The sequence below is a fragment of the Tachypleus tridentatus genome, chromosome 10 (genome assembly GCF_004210375.1).
Source record: "Tachypleus tridentatus isolate NWPU-2018 chromosome 10, ASM421037v1, whole genome shotgun sequence".
NCBI classification, from domain to species: domain Eukaryota; kingdom Metazoa; phylum Arthropoda; class Merostomata; order Xiphosura; family Limulidae; genus Tachypleus; species Tachypleus tridentatus.
The window spans coordinates 35,584,107-35,602,869 of NC_134834.1; the positions used below are offsets into that span (position 1 = coordinate 35,584,107).

Consider the following 18,763-nt stretch of genomic DNA (forward strand, 5'->3'; position numbering starts at 1 on the left):
TCAAGTCAAAACATTTTTCATGATTTATAATAGTGTTATCAACACTGCTGAATTAAATACTTATACATTATTTAATATAAACTGTGAGATACTGATAGATAATAAATACTTATAGCAGAATTAACTCAGGAAATCATACTTTTAGATATATTAATCAAATAATATCAATTATTTAATTTTGGATTATGCCATATATGGTTCAAACCTTCTTTATGTTAGTCATCCGCACTTTATTAGCAAATCTCATAAACATGCAAAACATTGCCTACAAACATCATTAAAAGATTATCAGAAAAATGGTATGTATAACTGGTAAGATCTCTCTTTATATACACTATTAAATGCAATTTTTGTATTGTCATACAACCACTGGGAAATAAAAATAAATTCTAATAAATTTTGTAATCATTAACAATCCAAATTATTTCTTTTTGTAAGATTTGTAGCTGTTGGAGTTAATTTTAATGTGATAAGTTTGTGTCAGTTATGATACTCATAAATTCAGTAAAACTTATTATGAAAATATCTTATTAAGTAGTTGTGAAATCTAATCAAAAATGGAGATTCATTAAATGGTGAGTAATGAATTTTAAGGGAGAAAATATTTGGTATTTGTATTTGATGCAAAGATTCAATTTTCAAATGAAAGACAAAGTATATGAATACATCACAACTACTTAAGTGGAAAAAATATATAGTAAGACTGTGAAATGAAAGCTACATAAGGTATTATTATTATTAATTAAATATAGTTTGTTCATATAGGTTGGTCAGGAGGTTACCAGAGCTCCAGTCATAACTACTGGATACAAGTGAATTTACTCTTGACTTCCAAGATTACCCAACTAGACATTCAAGGTTCTAGTAGACAAGGATGGACAAAGGAATTTCGTGTTCTTTACAGTCCAGATGGCTATAGGTGGCGTTTCTACATGGGAAAGTCTGGAGATAAACCCATGGAGTTCACTGGCAACACAGACTCTAGCTCTATTGTTTCTCATAACTTTACTCCACCAATAGAGGTAAAAGATGTTTAACATTAACTTCTTTACAAGTTTGCACTTTTAAGACCATTTGTGATTAAAAATAAAATGTTAGATGTTCTACTTGACATTCTGAATCTGTGTCAGAGTAAGAAAAAATATATTTATTTTGATTCCATTCTATATATTTTATAGATATTGTATCTAAGTATTATTGCAACATTTATTTTTACTTAGTGGGTTATTTTGAAGTCAGTTTATTTCCTTCTTTAATTAGTTTTTACAAGCTTACAGCTGAACACTCTCACAAAATGTTGTCAATGTTTTAAGCTTATAAATGATACTATACTCCACTAACAGCTGTGATAGGACTAATGTACAATCAGTCTACTTACTTGTAGAACACAGCATAATAACTCTTTTATCTCTACTAAATTTCAACTCAACCAACATTATGCTTCACAGAATATTGTGTTTACTATTTATATCTGAATACTCTATACTCTTAACAAACTCTACATCACATTCTTATTGTCATGTGGGATGAGGACATACAGTTCTTTATAAGCAGAGAGGTAGATTCTTACATGCAGTCTGATATTTTTTCTTCTCTTGACTCTAAGTCTGAGTTTGTGGGAGATCAGTGGTGGACTTAATAAGAATTTAAGCTATTTTTCCAGTACTTTTTTTGCTCAGACATTTACACCTTCTGACATTTTGCCTTCTGTACCCTTTCTACAACTGGTATGCCATGTTTGTAATGTTTTGAGTATTTACATTTTGACTTTTCTATCTTCACCTTCTTGGTTGGGTAACACTAGTTCATCTGTTTATCTGGTCCTTCCACCTCAGCTATATATTACTGAGAAAATTTCTCTTCAGAGCTGGAGTGCTTGTATGGAATACTCTCCAATTTTGGGGACTTTTGATAGTAGAGAAAACTTCTCTCTCTCTCTCCATATCAATCTTTTAGAACTTTTAGGAGTCATCATTCAGGATTTCAAATTGTTGTGAGTGCAGGTGGTAATGCTTCATTCAAGAACTTCTACAGTAGTGTCATCTATTTCAAAGCAAGAGGGTACTCACTAAAGTTCTTTGTTTTCAAACAGTAGATCTTCTTCTTTGGGCCCACAAACATCAAATTCTTCTTCCTCCTTGTCATGTTTCAGGAGTGATTAATCTAGTGGCTGACCAGTTACTTTGTCTCAACAGAGCTCTTCCTATGGAATGGATGCTTTATCCTCAATGTTAGCATTGGATATTTTCTTGTCTAGGGTAACCATAGTTTGATGCTTTCACCACACACTGGACTTCTCAGCTTTAGAAGTAGATGTTCTCAGCCAGGATTGGACAGATTTTCTTCTTTCTATGTTTCTTCTGATTTGTCTGCTCTCCAAGGTTCTGGCAGTGATTTACTCCAGGATTTGTTGAGTCATTTCTAGTTTTCCCCCTTGGTGTGGATTCCTGTCCATGGAGAGGGGACCTCCCAGGGAAGGTTCTGTTCTGTCAGTTTACCTCCTCTGGGATCTAAACATCCATCCATGTGTTTGCCATGTGTGGTGACCTGTGAAGAGGAGGAGAGGATTCTGGTGGTTGAGGGGTCCAACCCTAACACGCCACTTTGGCCTTTAATTCCTCTAGATGGGCAGTCTTGGTTGGCCCCCTTGGGCCAATTGGCTGGTCCACTTGGACTAGGGTCAACCAAGTACCAGTGTTGGATGTTCTCAACAGGTATTGTGGACATTGTATCTGATGCTGGTGTTTGTGTATAGTGCTCACGAAACCCTGGCATTGCTGCAGTGTCCTTGTTTGGCATTGTAGTGCATCCCTGATGGCTCTGTGGAGGGAGGGGTCAGTGGGCACTGAAATATTCCTTTTCTTATTATAGATTCTTCAAATAAAAACTTAAATCAAAGAATGAAAAATAGTCCATAGGTAAACGACCACATCTTGAAGATTCTGAGCAGCAATCTTCAGCATATGTAACACCTGTTGTACCCCATTTTTTGATACTACATTCACTTTAAGACAAACCTTTAGGGCAAATGTCTCCCTTTTTCATTCAGGAGAGACTATAGGGACTCGCTACATATTGGTAGAAACATCCACATCTCAACACAGTGAACTCCTCTTGCATTCAAAGGTGATTGGGAATATACCTATTGAGGTTACACCTCATGCTACTTTGAATTTATCACGACAAGTTATCGTTGATAGGGATTTGAAGAACATCCCCGAGTCTTAGATTCTTTCTGGTTTCTCCACTCAAGGAGTTTTTGCAGTGAGGCGTATCTTTACTCACAAAGATGGAATTAGTCCTCATTCTGACATTTACATCGCCAGCACCTGCCACCATTAAGGCAGGTGGATGTGGTGGTGTAAATGTCAGAATGAGGTCTAATTCCATCTTTGTGAGTAGAGATATGCAATTGCAGGGTACAGTCATACATTCCAAACCCTCTCGGATGTTTCCAGTGTCAACAGTTCAGTCACCCGAAGACATGTCGTGGTTCCTTGACGTGTGCTCGTTGTGGTGGCAAGGATCACGTTGCCTATGAGTGTAAAACGGATTCTCATTCCATCAGTTGCAATGGCTCTCACCTGCCTTACTTTCGTTCTTGCCCTAAATGGTTGGAAGAAAAAGAGGCGCAGCATTTGAAAATGATTCATAACATTACTGAGGCTCAAAATTTGCTGTCCACCACTTCATCTTGGACATATGCTGCTGTACTTCATTCCACAACTACAGTGGGAGTGCAGACAGATCACTCTGTGCCTACAAAAGAACCATTCTAAAAATGAAAAGTATTTTGACCTCCATGGTTAAAAAGTTAATGAATCAACTTCAACACCCATCTCTGTCCCTTACATACATTCCAACAAATCCCAAGATCCACTTCCTTTGGTTCTGGGTACAGGCATTTCCTTGGATACATTTTCTTTTCGCACCCCAAGATGCAAAACAGTCATTTGTTTGTGTTCTCAGTCGTTGGAATCCTCTTCCATCAGCAAAGACCTGCCCAATCGACCAAGGGCAGGATCCATGGAGGTCGATACATCCCCTTGAATAAAGACTAAAGAAAAAGGACGTGGTCGTAAACAGAATGGTTCTCCACCCAATTTACATACACATAAATAAAAATGGCCATTTTGATACAACAGAACTGTTGAGGTTTACATTTTAATCTAGATGATATCAAAACACTGATTGCTTCCTACCATCCTGTATGCTCTTCCTTAGTGGAAACATTTCTGAAACCTGCTGATATAGTCACCTTTCAGAGGTTTTCTTTTTACAGAAATAACAGGCTGTGTGATGGATTAGTGCATCGAAGGGTGGCACTATTGGTTGATCAGCATGTGCCCACCATGTCTTTGCCACTCGACGCCCCCTTGGAGACCGTAAACATCCGTGTTTCCTTGGGTCGTACTATCACTGTTTGTTCTCTCTACCTATTGCCTGGAGAGACTTATGATCAATTAGATCTTGATGCTCTCATTGAACATTCTCTCATTTTTCTTGGAGTGTTGACAATCCAAGAGGCAGTGACTTTGTTCCTATAATTTTGAGAGAGACTGGTTGTAGTTGATGCCACTTGAAACAAATGCCCTGGTGGAAACTGGATCAAGCAAAATGGCCCTCTTTCACTGCTCTCATAAAACTTGATCTTGCCATGGTCTGTAAGCTATGAATAGATGACTGTGTGGCAGCAGTAACTGACTGTATTATACAAGTAGTTGCTCAATGTATTCCTAAAACCTCGACATGTTTTCCACGATGTCCTCGTCCGTGGTGGAATCCTGCCTGCCACATGGCACAAAAGGCTCAAAAACAAGCCTGGGATGCTTTTCATAGGCATCCCACATTATCGCACCACACCGCTTTCCAGCAGGCCTGTGTACATTCTCGGTAGGTAAGATGTCAAGGCGAGAAGGAATCTTGGATTAAGTTCACAACTAGCATATCTTCTACCACCAGTGCCAAAGTTATATGGGACAAGATTCGAAAGGTCAGTGGGCAATATAATTCTGCCCTTCTGAATTATGCTCTCTGATGGCCAGGAAGTAGCTGATACCAGGAGCAGTACCAATACTCTAGGTGAAAGCTTTTGCCGGGTATCTACTACTTTTGCTTCTTCCTCCAACTTCTTAGCCATTAAGACTCGGACACTGCAATTACCTCTTTCCTTTTGAGTAGATTGTCTCTATGGCTATAATTATCCCTTTACAATGGTGGAACTCAAACTGGTTGCTTTGTTGGTCTGGCAGTACATCAATTGAACCTGATGATGTACACTATGAAATGCTGCGCTATATATCTTCTGCTTCTCTTGCTATTCTTTCGATTGTTTTTAACCAGATCTGGCAGGAGAATGTTTTCCTGATGTCTGGTGCCAGGCTATTGTTCTACCTTTCTCTAAATTTGGGAAGGATCCCAAGATTCCTTCAAACAACTGTCCAATTGCTTTGACAAGCTGCCTCTGTAAGACCTTAGAGAGGATGGTTAATGCTTGCCTTGTTTGGTTCCTTGAATCAAATAACCTTCTTTCGCCCACCCAGTGTGAGTTCTGACGACAGTGCTCCACCATGAACCACTTGATTCGACTTGAAACGTCAATCAGAGAAGCCTTTCTCAAGCAACATCTTATATCAATATACTTTGACATTGAGAAGGCTTATGATAGAACATGGAGGTATGGCATTTTGAGAGACCTTCATATATATATATATATATGGGTTACATGGCCATTTGCCCCTTTTTTGTTAAAATATTTTAATAGACAGGAGATTCAAAGTTCTTGTGAGTTCCCGTTCATTTCTACAGGAACTTGGAGTCCCTCATGGCTGTGTTTTGAGTGTCACACTTTTCTCTATAAAAATTAATGCCATCACTGGACAGCTCCCTCTTACTGTTGCAAACAGGCTCTATGTCAACGACTTTCACATCTCATGTCAGTCATCGAACATCAGGTATATTGAGCAGCAGGTAGACTACCCACAATTGTTTACTGAAGTAAACCACAACAAATAGTTTTAACTTCTCCCTCTCTAAAACCATTTGCATGCACATTTGCTGCCAATGCAGTATTCACTTTGATCCTGAACTTTGTATTGGTGTAGTTGTGCTGCCTGTGGTCCCTGAGACAAAGTTCTTGGGGCTTATCGTTGCATAAAGCTGACCTTTATACAACACATTAAGCAGTTACGGGTCAAATGTACAAGAGTACTGAACATCCTCTGTGCCCTCTCTTCCACCACTTGGGGAGCAGATCGATGTTCTATGCTAAAGCCATATCGTGCTCTTATTCTATCATTGCCAGAGATAGTGCTCTGACACTATCATTGCTGTGTCTATTCCATATATGGACTGTGGTCCTGTATTCAAGGCTTGGCTCCATGCCAGCTGGCAGTCGTCTTGGAGTGAGAAACATGAAAACAAGCTTTTCCAAATAAAACTCTATATTGGACATTAGCCATACTGCTTCCGTAAGGATTGGAAAGAATCTAACTTGATTATGCATTGGTTACAGCTTTTTAACTCATTGTTTTCTTTTATCTCGAACTGATGCACCAATGTGTGGTCTGTGTAACACTCAGGTCACAATAAGCCACATTTTACTTTCATGCCATCTTTATGATTCTCAACAATGACACCATTTTAAACATGTTCTATCCCAAGGTTTGTCCATAACGTTAGACAGTGTTATTAGTGATGGTGACGCTGTCCACCTTGGAAATGTTTTTAGTTTTTTAAAGATCATTATTCTTTTTAACGCCATTTAAGTTTTCAATTTATGCATTATACCTTTTTTAATGAGATTCTCTTTTAAGAATCACAGTCCATCTTGTTCAATTTGAAATTAGAAAATGGCCAGAACATCAAATAACTTGAAACCAGGACTAGAAAGGCCAACTTCAGGTGACTAATGCTGCTGCTTGAACTACCCATTAGTCACCTGGCAAGTTATTATTAAAATTTTGCTACAAGTCTTTTAAAATCTTTATTACTTTACTTTTTGAAAATGGCCATAATGTCAAATAACAAAGAACCAGGGCTGGAAAGGCCAACTTCAGGTGACTAACGGTGGTTTTTGTACTTACCTGTTAGTCTTCCTGGCAAATTATGATAATTACAATTATGCTACAGAAAGTCCTTTACAACTTGTATTACTGTAGTTTTCTCTTACTGTTGTAGACTAGATGTAAATATTGATTTTATTCTATTTATGTTGATTTTTAAACTTTGTTTTACTTTAATTTCCTTTTATGAATTTTACTAAATTTACTTTAATTTTAATTTTTTTACCAGATGTTTGGTGCAGATAGCCTTGCTGCTTTGTGCCATAAAACACCAAATCAACCAACCAACCAACCTAGTTTTCACTTCTTCACTAATCTTTAGGAGTATCAGTATTTTTCCCTTCCTATGTTAGTCTCAGTCATACATTTTTCATCCAGGAGTCTGTATCCTTCGACTTTGCTAGGCTTTAGCGCAGTCATTGAACAACATCAGGGACAGACATCTTGAATGGTACCCTTATGAACACATTCCATTTGATATTCTTTGGAAGTGTATCAAAGGAAATAGTTTACTTATCAATATTTTCTCTTGGACATGGATGTAGCTCTTCACATCTCACTGTGCCACACATTTCTCAATTTTGACATGTTGTTTGACAAAGGTGATACATTCATCTATTGCCTGCTTTATAAAGTTGCTTCACAATTAGTTTTTATTTTTATAAGGGAAGATAAGTTTTGTTATTACTTTTCAAATCACTTCAAATTTTCTGTTCTTCTTGCCCTTTGAAGGTTCCTAATATGTACATCACAGTGGTTCTTCATACATTAACATGCCCATCTGTTAAACCTTTTGGGTCATGCTCACTATATCATCTTTCACAACACATTTTTCTGTTATTGGCAAGGGAGTGTCAACATTCAAATGTGTTTGTGCTTAATATTCACAGGACACTGTACTATTTCAACTATTGTACCCAGTCAAATCCTTTCTACTTAAAAGTGCAGCAGCTAAGAAAGAAGGTAAAACTTTTTCTCCTATTCATTTTTCTCCATTTCCCATTTATAAGACCCTTTGGATCCAGATCATTTTGATATCCAGTTGTTTGGGCTCTCCAATGTTATGTGATGTGCACTGAAGCATTTCAGGGGTCATGTCACAAGTTATTTATCTACTGGGATCTTTTTGTATCATGCAGTTTATCCCTTGTCGCTTTGACAAGTTGGATTCATTACTTGGTTTGTATAGTTTCTTCTGATCTTTCACTGAAGGAGCAGAGACTTCTTAGGGTTTCATCTCATCAAATTTGACATATATCCCTGACAGCTCATTTGGATTGCCTTCTGGAAAGAATTGTACAGGGTGCCATATACAATCTTTATATCATGCTATTTACAGGACTCGGCAGTCTCTTTGAATGGATTTTGGCTACGCCTACACCTATTATACACATCTTGGCTTAATTGTGACAGAAGTGAGTAACTTCATTCTTTTTCAGGGACCTTCTTGTCATTCTGTTTGGAACCTACTTAGTGGTGAGTGTTGACTAGTTAGGTATGCTTTTTTAAATGCACACTGGTTACCAACAGACTAATAATTAAATTTCTAGTATCAATGACCTCTAATGAGATAATGTGTCCCATAAGACTGTTTTGGTACTTTATGGGTGATGAACAATTGTTTTTTATTAAATATAATATATAACACTAGACTACAACTTATGGATTATTATGAGTAGAGCATAAAGGGACTTCATCCATCCCTTCTAACCCTGGAATTGAACACATCAGGGTTATTTTGCTTTTTAAAATAAGGAACATACTTCACCTATTGCACTGTCTTTGAAGCTTCGTTTTGTTAAATTCCCCACCATAAGCCCCCTCCCATTTTCTAGTGGAACAAGGATAATTACTCTCAGTTTCTAGTTGATGCATTGGTGGAAAAAGATCTGTTCTTCATGAGTGATGTTTGTACTCTTTATTCCACTTAAAAAGAGGAGGGTGAAAATTTCTACCCTGGATGATTTTTCCACATGCCAGGTGGGTAACTAGTCCAACCTACAGGAAAGCCTCCTTGTAATTCTGGTTCAGAGATGACACCTCGCTATATGTCTGTGTGAGTGTAGTTCTTCTTTTTGATCTTTCCCTTAATTTTAATGGAAGAGGGACTTTGACTCTTTGTAATTATGCAATGGAGCATTACATTCATGAGCCATTGGTTAAAATTTGTTTGTTCCACATCATTCTTGTAATTTTGGGGACAGGAGGTATTATCTTTCTTCCCATGTTGAGGAGTTAGAATTTCAGTTTGTAATCCCAAGCCATGTGATCTTTATTTCTTCAGTTTGAGTGGGGTGTAAATTGGTTCTGTAATTCTGAATTTGGTTTATTACTTTCTGAGCTTCTTCAGATTGTAAAGATGACTTGTCCAGTTAGATGTTGCTTGTCTTCTTTTTATAATTCTTATGGCTTGACATGCAACATCCTGCAACTTTGAGGTAAAGTTTCCTTGATATCATACTTCTATTATACATTGGTTCATCTTGGCTGCCCCAAGTTGAATCTAGCTTTGCATTTGCAGCCCTATAAATCCAATGAGAAGATGTGGAACCTTGTCTGTATGGTTGGGGCCTGGATGAATTTCGTGATAATACACATTACTGAGTCTCTAGCTGGTTGTCCTTTACTACCCATGTTTAGATTTCATTATACCTAGGTGAAGAGCATATCTGTTTCAGAAGTAGTACAGACCCTCACTGGGGTGGTTTTGTTTGGACTGTAAAATATTGATTTGAAGAAAATGTGTATTCAAGAAGAATATTCCTTGGTTTGTTGTCAGATTCTAATAAGTTACATCTAACAAAGGTTGCAGCATTTCCACTTGATAAATCCTAAAAGAAGAAAGTATAAAAGTCAATCCAGTCTTATTTTTTGTTTTATTTAGAGGCTATCATGTGTTATGTTTATGTGAATTCAAATTTATTACTAAGTCTGTAGTTATGTATTCAAGTTACATTATGTTATTATAGATGAAAGGTAAAGAACATAATAAACCATTTCTTACATCTGTAGAATGACTAGATGTCCTAGCAAAACTCTGACAGACCTGTTTTTTAAAATTTGTCTCAGTGTCCAAAGAAATGTTCTTGGGATGCACAAAACACCAAAGGTTAATGATAATGACATCAAACAGTTAGTTGCATCAAATCATGAATGTAATAGGCCAACATAACTTGTTTGTTTTGGTAATATGTACACTTCTGCTGCCATTGTCTCTCAAAAATTCCATATTTCCATAGTGAGAAACCCAGATATGTGCAAGTGTTAATTTCAAGGAGCTAAGGTGGTGCTCATAATCAAAACACACTTTCCATTGTCTTGTAATGAATTTTATGACTGTTAAATAACAAAAAATCAGAACTTCTCCATTCTATTCATTCTTCATAAAATTACTTCTTAAAAAGTTTAAAAGTAATGCTAAAACTCAAAATTAATAATGTGAAAATGCTATGGAATCCTAAGTAAATCTAGCCCATTTTAAGATGAATTGGATGAAGTGAATAATTAAAAATTTCTTGTATGTATAATTGGACAATTTTGGCTCATTTGTTTTGTATTTATCACTAGAAAGAGTATTTGGAATTATTTCAAAAGCAATGCCAATGTTAATGTTTTTGAAAATATTGTGGAACTGTTCAATAAACTTAAAGTAAATTAAATAGATGTTAAATTGTATCAAATGTATAATAATCATATTGAAATTAAGTGCAAGGGTTGGGCTATCCAAATTTTTTGTTTGGAAATCTGATCACCCTACACACACAAAATAATTAGCTTGTATGAACCCAGATCTTGTTTACTGATGTGTTTAAAGCTATTTATTAATTTTAGGATATATTTAAGAATTTTTTAAAACTTTTCACAAATCAAATAATGAATATACTTATTTTTCATATCCTAACATAAAAAAGGTTGTATTTGAAGAAATAATTATTCTGTGCAATGAATGATTTTTTCCTAATAGAAATGTTTATTGTACTGTATTTTGTGAATAAAATTGTTTTTATAATCATTTCAATGCAATTTTAGGCTCAAGTTATAGCCATTCAACCAATATCCTGGCATTACAGCTACCCATCATTGAGATTCGAATTGTATGGATGTAGTAGTAACCTAACTTTCAAACCATTTTTTGTAAATTCAGCTTTGATTGAAGTAAGTATATACAGATGAGTATGAATGAATGTCTGAGAAGTTATTTTAAATTATCTAAAGATGAAAAACATTGAATATTGCATGGTGATAAATTACACCATTATGATATTTTTGATATCATTAATAATAAGTAATAACCCCTAAGTAATATACATTTTTAATATCGGATATTTTACACACTTACAAAATCAATACATTATTTCTTAACTGAGTTAAAGAATAAAATTTATTTCATGTTATTCCCTAATGAGAAATACCATTACAAATTCTTATACAGCACTAAATCCATTCTTCTATACCAATGCAGCAGAGATGCAACATTTAAAGTATAAATATGAATATATACAATTTACAAATAAGGAAGATTACTATTGATATCAAATTAACTTATGATGATAACTCTTAATTTTTATAACATCCATGTACTAGATATTCTAGTTGTTTTTCAGCCAAAAAGTGATAGTTATTAATATTAAATCACTTTATGTCTCAGTTGTTTGACATTATATATCAATTAAAAATAGACAGTTCACTCACACTGGGCTTTTCACAGCTGCCAAAAGTTTTCAATACTATTATATGCCACTGTATGTTTTAGTAGTAAACTTACTGTCTCCTCAAATAAAATGCATGAATACAAGTAGCTTAAAACATCTACTTTTCCTCTACTAAAACGCCTGTTTAAGTACTTGTACCATATACACTGCTGACCAAAATCTTAACGTCAATGAACGTAAAGAAAAAATATGCATTTTGCGTTGTTAGACTCAACCACTTATTTGAGTAGAGCTTCGAAAGATGAAAATAAGAAAAGGGAAAAAAAAAAAACTTTTTTAGCATTTAACAGGGAAAATGTGAACACTATGAAATTAGTCTAAACATTAGCTGGTCAAAAGTTTAAGACCATACTGAAATGAAGCGTAAATCGGTAAACATGTAACGAAATTTAGACATTTGTGTTCACGCATTAGCATTGTCAACATCTTCCACTGACATCTCCTGTGTTTTATTGAGTAAAAACATGACAAAGGCTAAAAAGTTGACAGAATTTGAACATGGCAGAATTGTCGAGATTGCAAAAGCAAGGTCTCTCAACGTGCCATCGCTGGTGAGATTGGGCATAGTAAAACTGCTGTTGCAAATTTCTTAAAAGACCCTGAGGGATACAGAACGAGAATTTCAAGTGGTCGGCCCAAGAAACTTTTGCCGGCGTTGAGCAGGAGGATTCGACGGGTTGTCCGGCAAGACACCAGCCGATTGTCGAACCAGATTAAGGACCTTACAGATGCAGAATGCAGCTCAAGAACAATAAGACAGCATCTACAAGAAAGAGGCTTTAAAAACCGTAAATGTCTTCAAAGGCCACACCTCCTTCCACACCACAAAACAGCTTGGTTAAACTTTGCTAAGAAGCACCAAACATAGGACGTAGAAAAGTAGACAAAGGTTTTGTTCTCTGATGAGAAAAAAATTTAACATGGATGGTCCAGATGGCTTCCAACGTTACCTGGCATGATAAGGATATCCCAACGGAGACATTTTCTACACAACACAGTGGAGGAGGTTCCATCATGATCTGGGGTGCTTTCTTCTTCCATGGAACAATGGAGCTTCAGATTATACAGGGGCGTCAAACAGCAGCTGGCTACATTGGCATTTTGGAGAGAGCATCATTATTGACTGAAGGCCCTCACTTGTGTGGAAATGACTGGATCTTTCAGCAGGACAACGCTGCAATCCACAATGCCAACAGGACAAGGACTATTTCATAGCAAATAATGTAATTGTTTTGGGCCATCTAGTGTGTTTGCCCGAACTGAACCCCATTGCAAATGTTTAGGGTGGATGGCATGGGAAGTCTATAGAAATAGACCAGCCAGTATTTAAGCTAATTTCATAGTGTACATATTTTCCCTATTAAATGCTAAAAAAAGTTTTTTTATTTTCTCTTTTCTTATTTTCATCTTTCAAGCTCTACTCAAATAAGTGGTTGAGTCTAACAATGCAAAATGCATATTTTTCCTTTATGTTCATTGGTCTTAAGATTTTGGCTAGCAGTGTATATTTAACTACTGACAAATAGTACCATCACAACTGATATTTGAAATTCAAACAACATATATTAAGTTAGTAAAAAAACAATTTTGTGTGGATGCAGTAAATTTGAATACGTGTAAAAGAAGGCTTGATAGATATATGAATTAAAAAGGCTAGCTTTAATTATTTTTAATAGTTTTAGCTTGACTGAGAGAATAGGACAGCCAAGATGAACTAACAGGTTCCTTGTTGCCTCAAAATGTTATGTTATGCTATATTTTATACTTATTTTAAATTGTTGATCTTAAAGAAAGATAATATTCATAAGCATTACATTTCCATCTGATATTTTGCATATATTAATATTTAATTATTTGAGACTTTTTACGTTTGGTTACTCAGAAACAGTTGTTAAAACTTTTAGTATTTTGAATATAATGTGAGTGAATTACCCACAGTGCTTATGGAAGTTGTTTATATCAAAATACATATGTTTATACAATACTTGTCTGTGACCGTATGATATTTTAACAAAATAATGGCTATAGTGTTAATGGTTTTGTATAAGCACACTTTTATTTTTTCTCATTTTGAATATTTTGAAGACTTTAATTTTAAAAATGGATACTCACCCCTGTAAAAAGTTTAGTGATCATCCTCAACTCTTTTGTCAAATAGACTTGCATTTCACTAGCTTTGTGAAAACTCCCACTTAATTTCACATGCTTTCATGTGTATTTTGCCTAGTGCATGATTATACCATCATGCAGCCAAAGTCACTAATATGTGGCTGACACACCTTGTGTACTAACTCCCATAAAGCATTTGCACTTTTGAATGTTTCTTCTTCTCCTTAGTATTGTACTGACCAGCTGTGTATAAATTTTATCTCTCTGTTGAACTTAACAAGATTTGCATCATTAGTGAAACATTGATTTTCATTTTCTTTAACTTTTGTTCCAATAGCAGTTTAATATTTTCAAATGTCTTCTCAAATGATGGTGTTTTATAATTAGACCAGACTGTGAGACATGTTCACATTTATGCCTTATTTCTACTTTGATGTTATTCTCATAACATTCTTCTCAATCTTTTACTGTCTATCACCATTGGTGGCACACCTTTTTTCTTTAGTACATTTATTACTAATTTCTTCCAGACAGCAATTCTGTGCACCACCTTTCTTCCTTTCTTATGAACCTATTTCTCAAATTATGCTGAGTCTCTGCTTTCTCTAGTTATCAGATGGCTACATTCATAGCCTTTTTCCTTTATAAATATCCGAATGTGTTTTTACCCTGTCCTCTGTCCTCACCACTCTGTTCTCTTGCCTGATTGAGACCTTTTTTGCTATAGACTTCTTGCTTTTTTACTGTATTTTTTCTTTGTTTTGAGACGTTGTTGGGGTTTTGCTTAATCATTTGCATGCTTCATATGAACTATGGCCTTTCTGTTTTTTATCATTTTTTTCTTCTGTATTGTTTTTTTTATTTTTTTCTTATGATCACTGTTTTTCTAATAACTATCCATTAGATGCTTCTAACACCCTCTTTTATTACAATTCTCTTTTCCTCTATAAATCAACCTTTCTTGCTCAGCCTTTGACTGCTTGGGGGCAAACTATACTTTTCTCCTATCTCTCTTCCATTTCTGTTCTATTCAGTCATATGGATCTTGCTTCACTCCTGTGTGCTGTTGGACAATTTTGTATACCTTGTCATGAACCTCTTACTTTAAGGGCTCCATCTTCTTCTGTCTCTTGCCATAGACCCCTATTTCTCATAAACGTTTCTTTCCAAGATAAGCTCCTTAACTCCTTCATTGACATGCTCATCTTTGGATGTAGATGCTCACATTCTATTCATTATCCGTTTCATTCTCCTCCATCTCCTATCCATTGGTTCTTGAATGAGATTTTCTAAACAAGTATTTGGACTCTTTTCATACATTCATCTCCATCTCTGTACCTGCTGACTGTTTTATCTCTTGATTGTTTTTTGGCTTCCAAAGGTCACTGTTCTTATATCACCTCACAATCCTTGTGTAGAATGTGCATCATTTTCTTTTCAGGACACTCTTTCATTCACTAGGATCCCACTAGGTAACTAGTGTTGCTTAACATGCTATACTTACCCAAAATATTTTTCAAGATAAGATAATGGAAAGAGTTCATATCACCTGCTCTGGTTTTTCATATATTCTCTGTGAGATGAGATGTTCTGCAAAACCTGTAGAAGTTTATTGTTTGATCAAGATCATATCTATTCCATGTATTGTCATGCAAAAAGCCAACACCAGAACAATGTTCCTGCCCACTTCTCTGGCTCATGCTTGCTAGTCAAAAATAAAGTTTTGTGGTCACTCACTACATTTTCTCTAGTAAAAGACCTTTCTCATCTAAGGAACTGATGGGGATCTATGCAACCCCCTGTATCACTGAGTGAAATACAGCATACCCTTGCTACTTACTTGATGGGGTGTTGGACCATAAAGAACCCTAATTGTTGTGGTTAGAACAAGTAGTTCAGTTATTATTTGAGTTGGGCTACAGTGAACTTGAGAGTGTAATACATGTGGGTCACTCTACATCACAAACTGCATATGAATTGATGTTACAACTGACTGTACTAATCCATTTAATGCCTATATCTTACAAGTTCTCTTCCTACAGTCAGTGTCTGTTCATTGGAGCTAAGATGAACATCTACCAACACCTGCTACATCACAAATGTATCTTACTCCCACTGCTGGCAATGAGCCTGCATAAAAATATCCATACTGTAACAACATAATACAGTGCCCTCTTTCCACAGGTAACCATAGAGATTGATGGTAAAATTGAGGTACACACACTGTAAGTACTAATGATATATCTCTCACATGCTCTATTCTCATAGCTGGGAAGGAGACTTCAAAGACAGACAGTCTAGTAGGGATGTATATAAGTATTCATACTGAGACAAATTTATACAGTACCTTTGTTCCACAGCTGGCATAGGGCCCAAGGAAACTGATGATATAGAAGGTGACCATGGATATTTCTCATAAATACTGTTCTCCCACAGCTGTTTTTCAACCATTGAGTCTGATAGTAGAGGAAGATAAGCACACAAGGTATGGTTTAAATGAGTTCCAAACTCACTCTCCCCAAGATGAATTCCTGGACGTGGTCAGGGGACCTCCTGGTGAAGGTTTTGTACTTTCAACTTACTTCCTCTAGGATCTAAACATTCACCTACATATTTGCTATGTATGGTAACCTGTGAAAGGAAGGAGAGGATCCTGGTGGTTGAGGGGTCCAACTCCAACACATCACTTTGGTATTGAATTCCTGTAGATGGGTAGCTTTGGGGTGGACCCTCCCAGGGTCAGTCAGCTGGTCCACTTGGGATGGGGTCAATTGAGTACCAGTGTTGGATGTTCTCAACAGGTATCGTGGACATTGTGTATGATACTGTTGTTTAGGTAGAGTGCTCACGAAAACCTGGTGTCACTGCAGTGTCCTTATTTGTCATTGAGGTACATCCTCTTGTAGGGCTCTATAGTGGGTGTGGTTAGTGGGCAATGAAATGTAGTGTCTTTATTAAGGATACCCCCATTTATGAAAAAATAAATAAAAATGAAAACAATTGAAAAACAGATTATCAGAAAATGACCATACATGGATGACTCTGCTGTACAGTCAACATCACAGTCAAATTATGTACTTTGATTTCTAATTATTCATTCCTTATCCAAGAAATCCTTGGGGCAGAAGTTCCCCTTTTTTTATTCAAAAGGGATTAGAGGAGCTTGCTGGCTTCCCTAAGTCAGTAAAGAAAATGTGCTCCAGAAACATTCTGGTGGAAACATTTTCATCACAATATACCAAACTTCTTTTGAAATCAAAGGCTATTGGGGATATACCCATTGAGATTGCTCCCCATGCAACTTTGAATTATTCCAGAGGAGTTATAGTTGATAGGAATTTAAAAAACATTCCTGAGATGGAGATCCTCACTGGTTTCTCCAGCCAAGGTGTTTTTGTGGTGCACTAGATATCCACTCACAAAGACGGAATTATGGTGCCTACTAATGTTCTGATATTGACGTTTACATCATCACATCCTCCTGCCACAGTAAAAACAGGTTATCTGAACTGTGAGGTATAATCATACATTCCAAACCTTCTTTGATGTTTCCAGTGTCAACTGTTCAGTCACTCTAAAACATCATGTCGTTGTTCTTTAACATGTGTTCTTTGTAGTGGCAAAGGCCACAATGCTGATGAGTGCAAACTAGAACCATACTGTGTTAACTGTAGTGGTCCACATCCCTCTTACTCTATTTCTTGTCCTAAACTGGTGGAGAAGAAACAGGTGAACTGCTTGAAGACTATAAATAATATCTCCTACCCAGAGGCTCAGAAATTATTGTCCCCAACTCCATCTCAGAAATATGCTGCTGCATTCCATTACACTGCCACAGTGGAAATGCAGACAGATTGCTCAGTGCCTCCAGTAGAGTCGTTTGTCCTCCATGATTAAAAGAGTTGATGAATCTATGTCTGCTTCCATCTCTGTCCCTGCCACTCCTTCCAGTAACTGCCCGGGTTCCACTTCCTGTGGCTATTTGTTCGGGTGTTTCCTCAGGTTCAATCTCTTTTGCATCCCCAAGAAGTAAAATGACCATTTGTTCACACCCTCAGTCACTGGAATGGTTGTCCACAAACAGAGACCTACATACCTGACCCAGGGCAAGATCCATGGAAGTTGATAGACCTTTGTCCTATAAAGAAAAAAAGTGTGGTTCAAAATAGAAGGGCTCCCTGCCACATTCTCCTTTATGTAAATAGAAATGACCACTCTGATCCAGTGGAACTGTTGGGGTTTTCATTCAGTTATGGATGACATTAAGGATTTGATTGATTCTTACCATCCTGTGTGACTTTCCTTGCAGAAAACGTTTCTGAAACCTGCTGATACAATCACCCTTCAGCAGTTTTCTTTGTACAGAAATGACAGGTTGTGTGATGGACTAGTACATAGTGGGGTGTCTCTGCTGGTTTATCAGCATGTGCTCACCCTGTCTTTGCCACTTTATATATCTTTGGAGGCTGTAGCCTTCAGTGCTTCCTTGGGTTGGTACCATCACTATTTGCTCTCTGTACCTGGCTTTTGAAGAGACCTATGATCAATTAGACCTTGATGCCCTCTTTGAGCAGTCACCATCTAACTTTTTAATCCTGGGGGATTTTAATGGACATAATTCCCTCTGGGGGGTGCTGATATTGATGGGAGATATCATTCTATAAAGCATATGATCTTGGATCACAACCTATCTCTCTTCAGTACTGGTTCTTATGCTTATTTTTATACATCTAGTCAGTGTGTTAGTGCTATTGATCTTTCTTTGTGTTCCCCTTCACTTTTCTTGGAGGGTTGACAGTAACCCAAAAGACAATGATCATTTTCACATCAGTTTGAGAGAGACTAACCATGGTTGATGCCACCCAACTTGCATGTCAC

General features: G+C 36.5%; 1 protein-coding gene across 4 annotated transcripts in view; it reads left to right on the forward strand.

Moving 5' to 3' along the window:
* Positions 1-18,763, forward strand: part of LOC143229050 (uncharacterized) — a 180,616-nt gene that overhangs the window by 23,272 nt on the left and 138,581 nt on the right. For all 4 annotated transcript variants that reach the window (XM_076460759.1, XM_076460761.1, XM_076460762.1 and 1 more), the window contains exons 3-4: positions 766-1,022; positions 11,094-11,219. In XM_076460759.1, the coding sequence (XP_076316874.1) occupies positions 766-1,022; positions 11,094-11,219 (383 nt within the window). The remainder of the gene's footprint in view (positions 1-765; positions 1,023-11,093; positions 11,220-18,763) is intronic.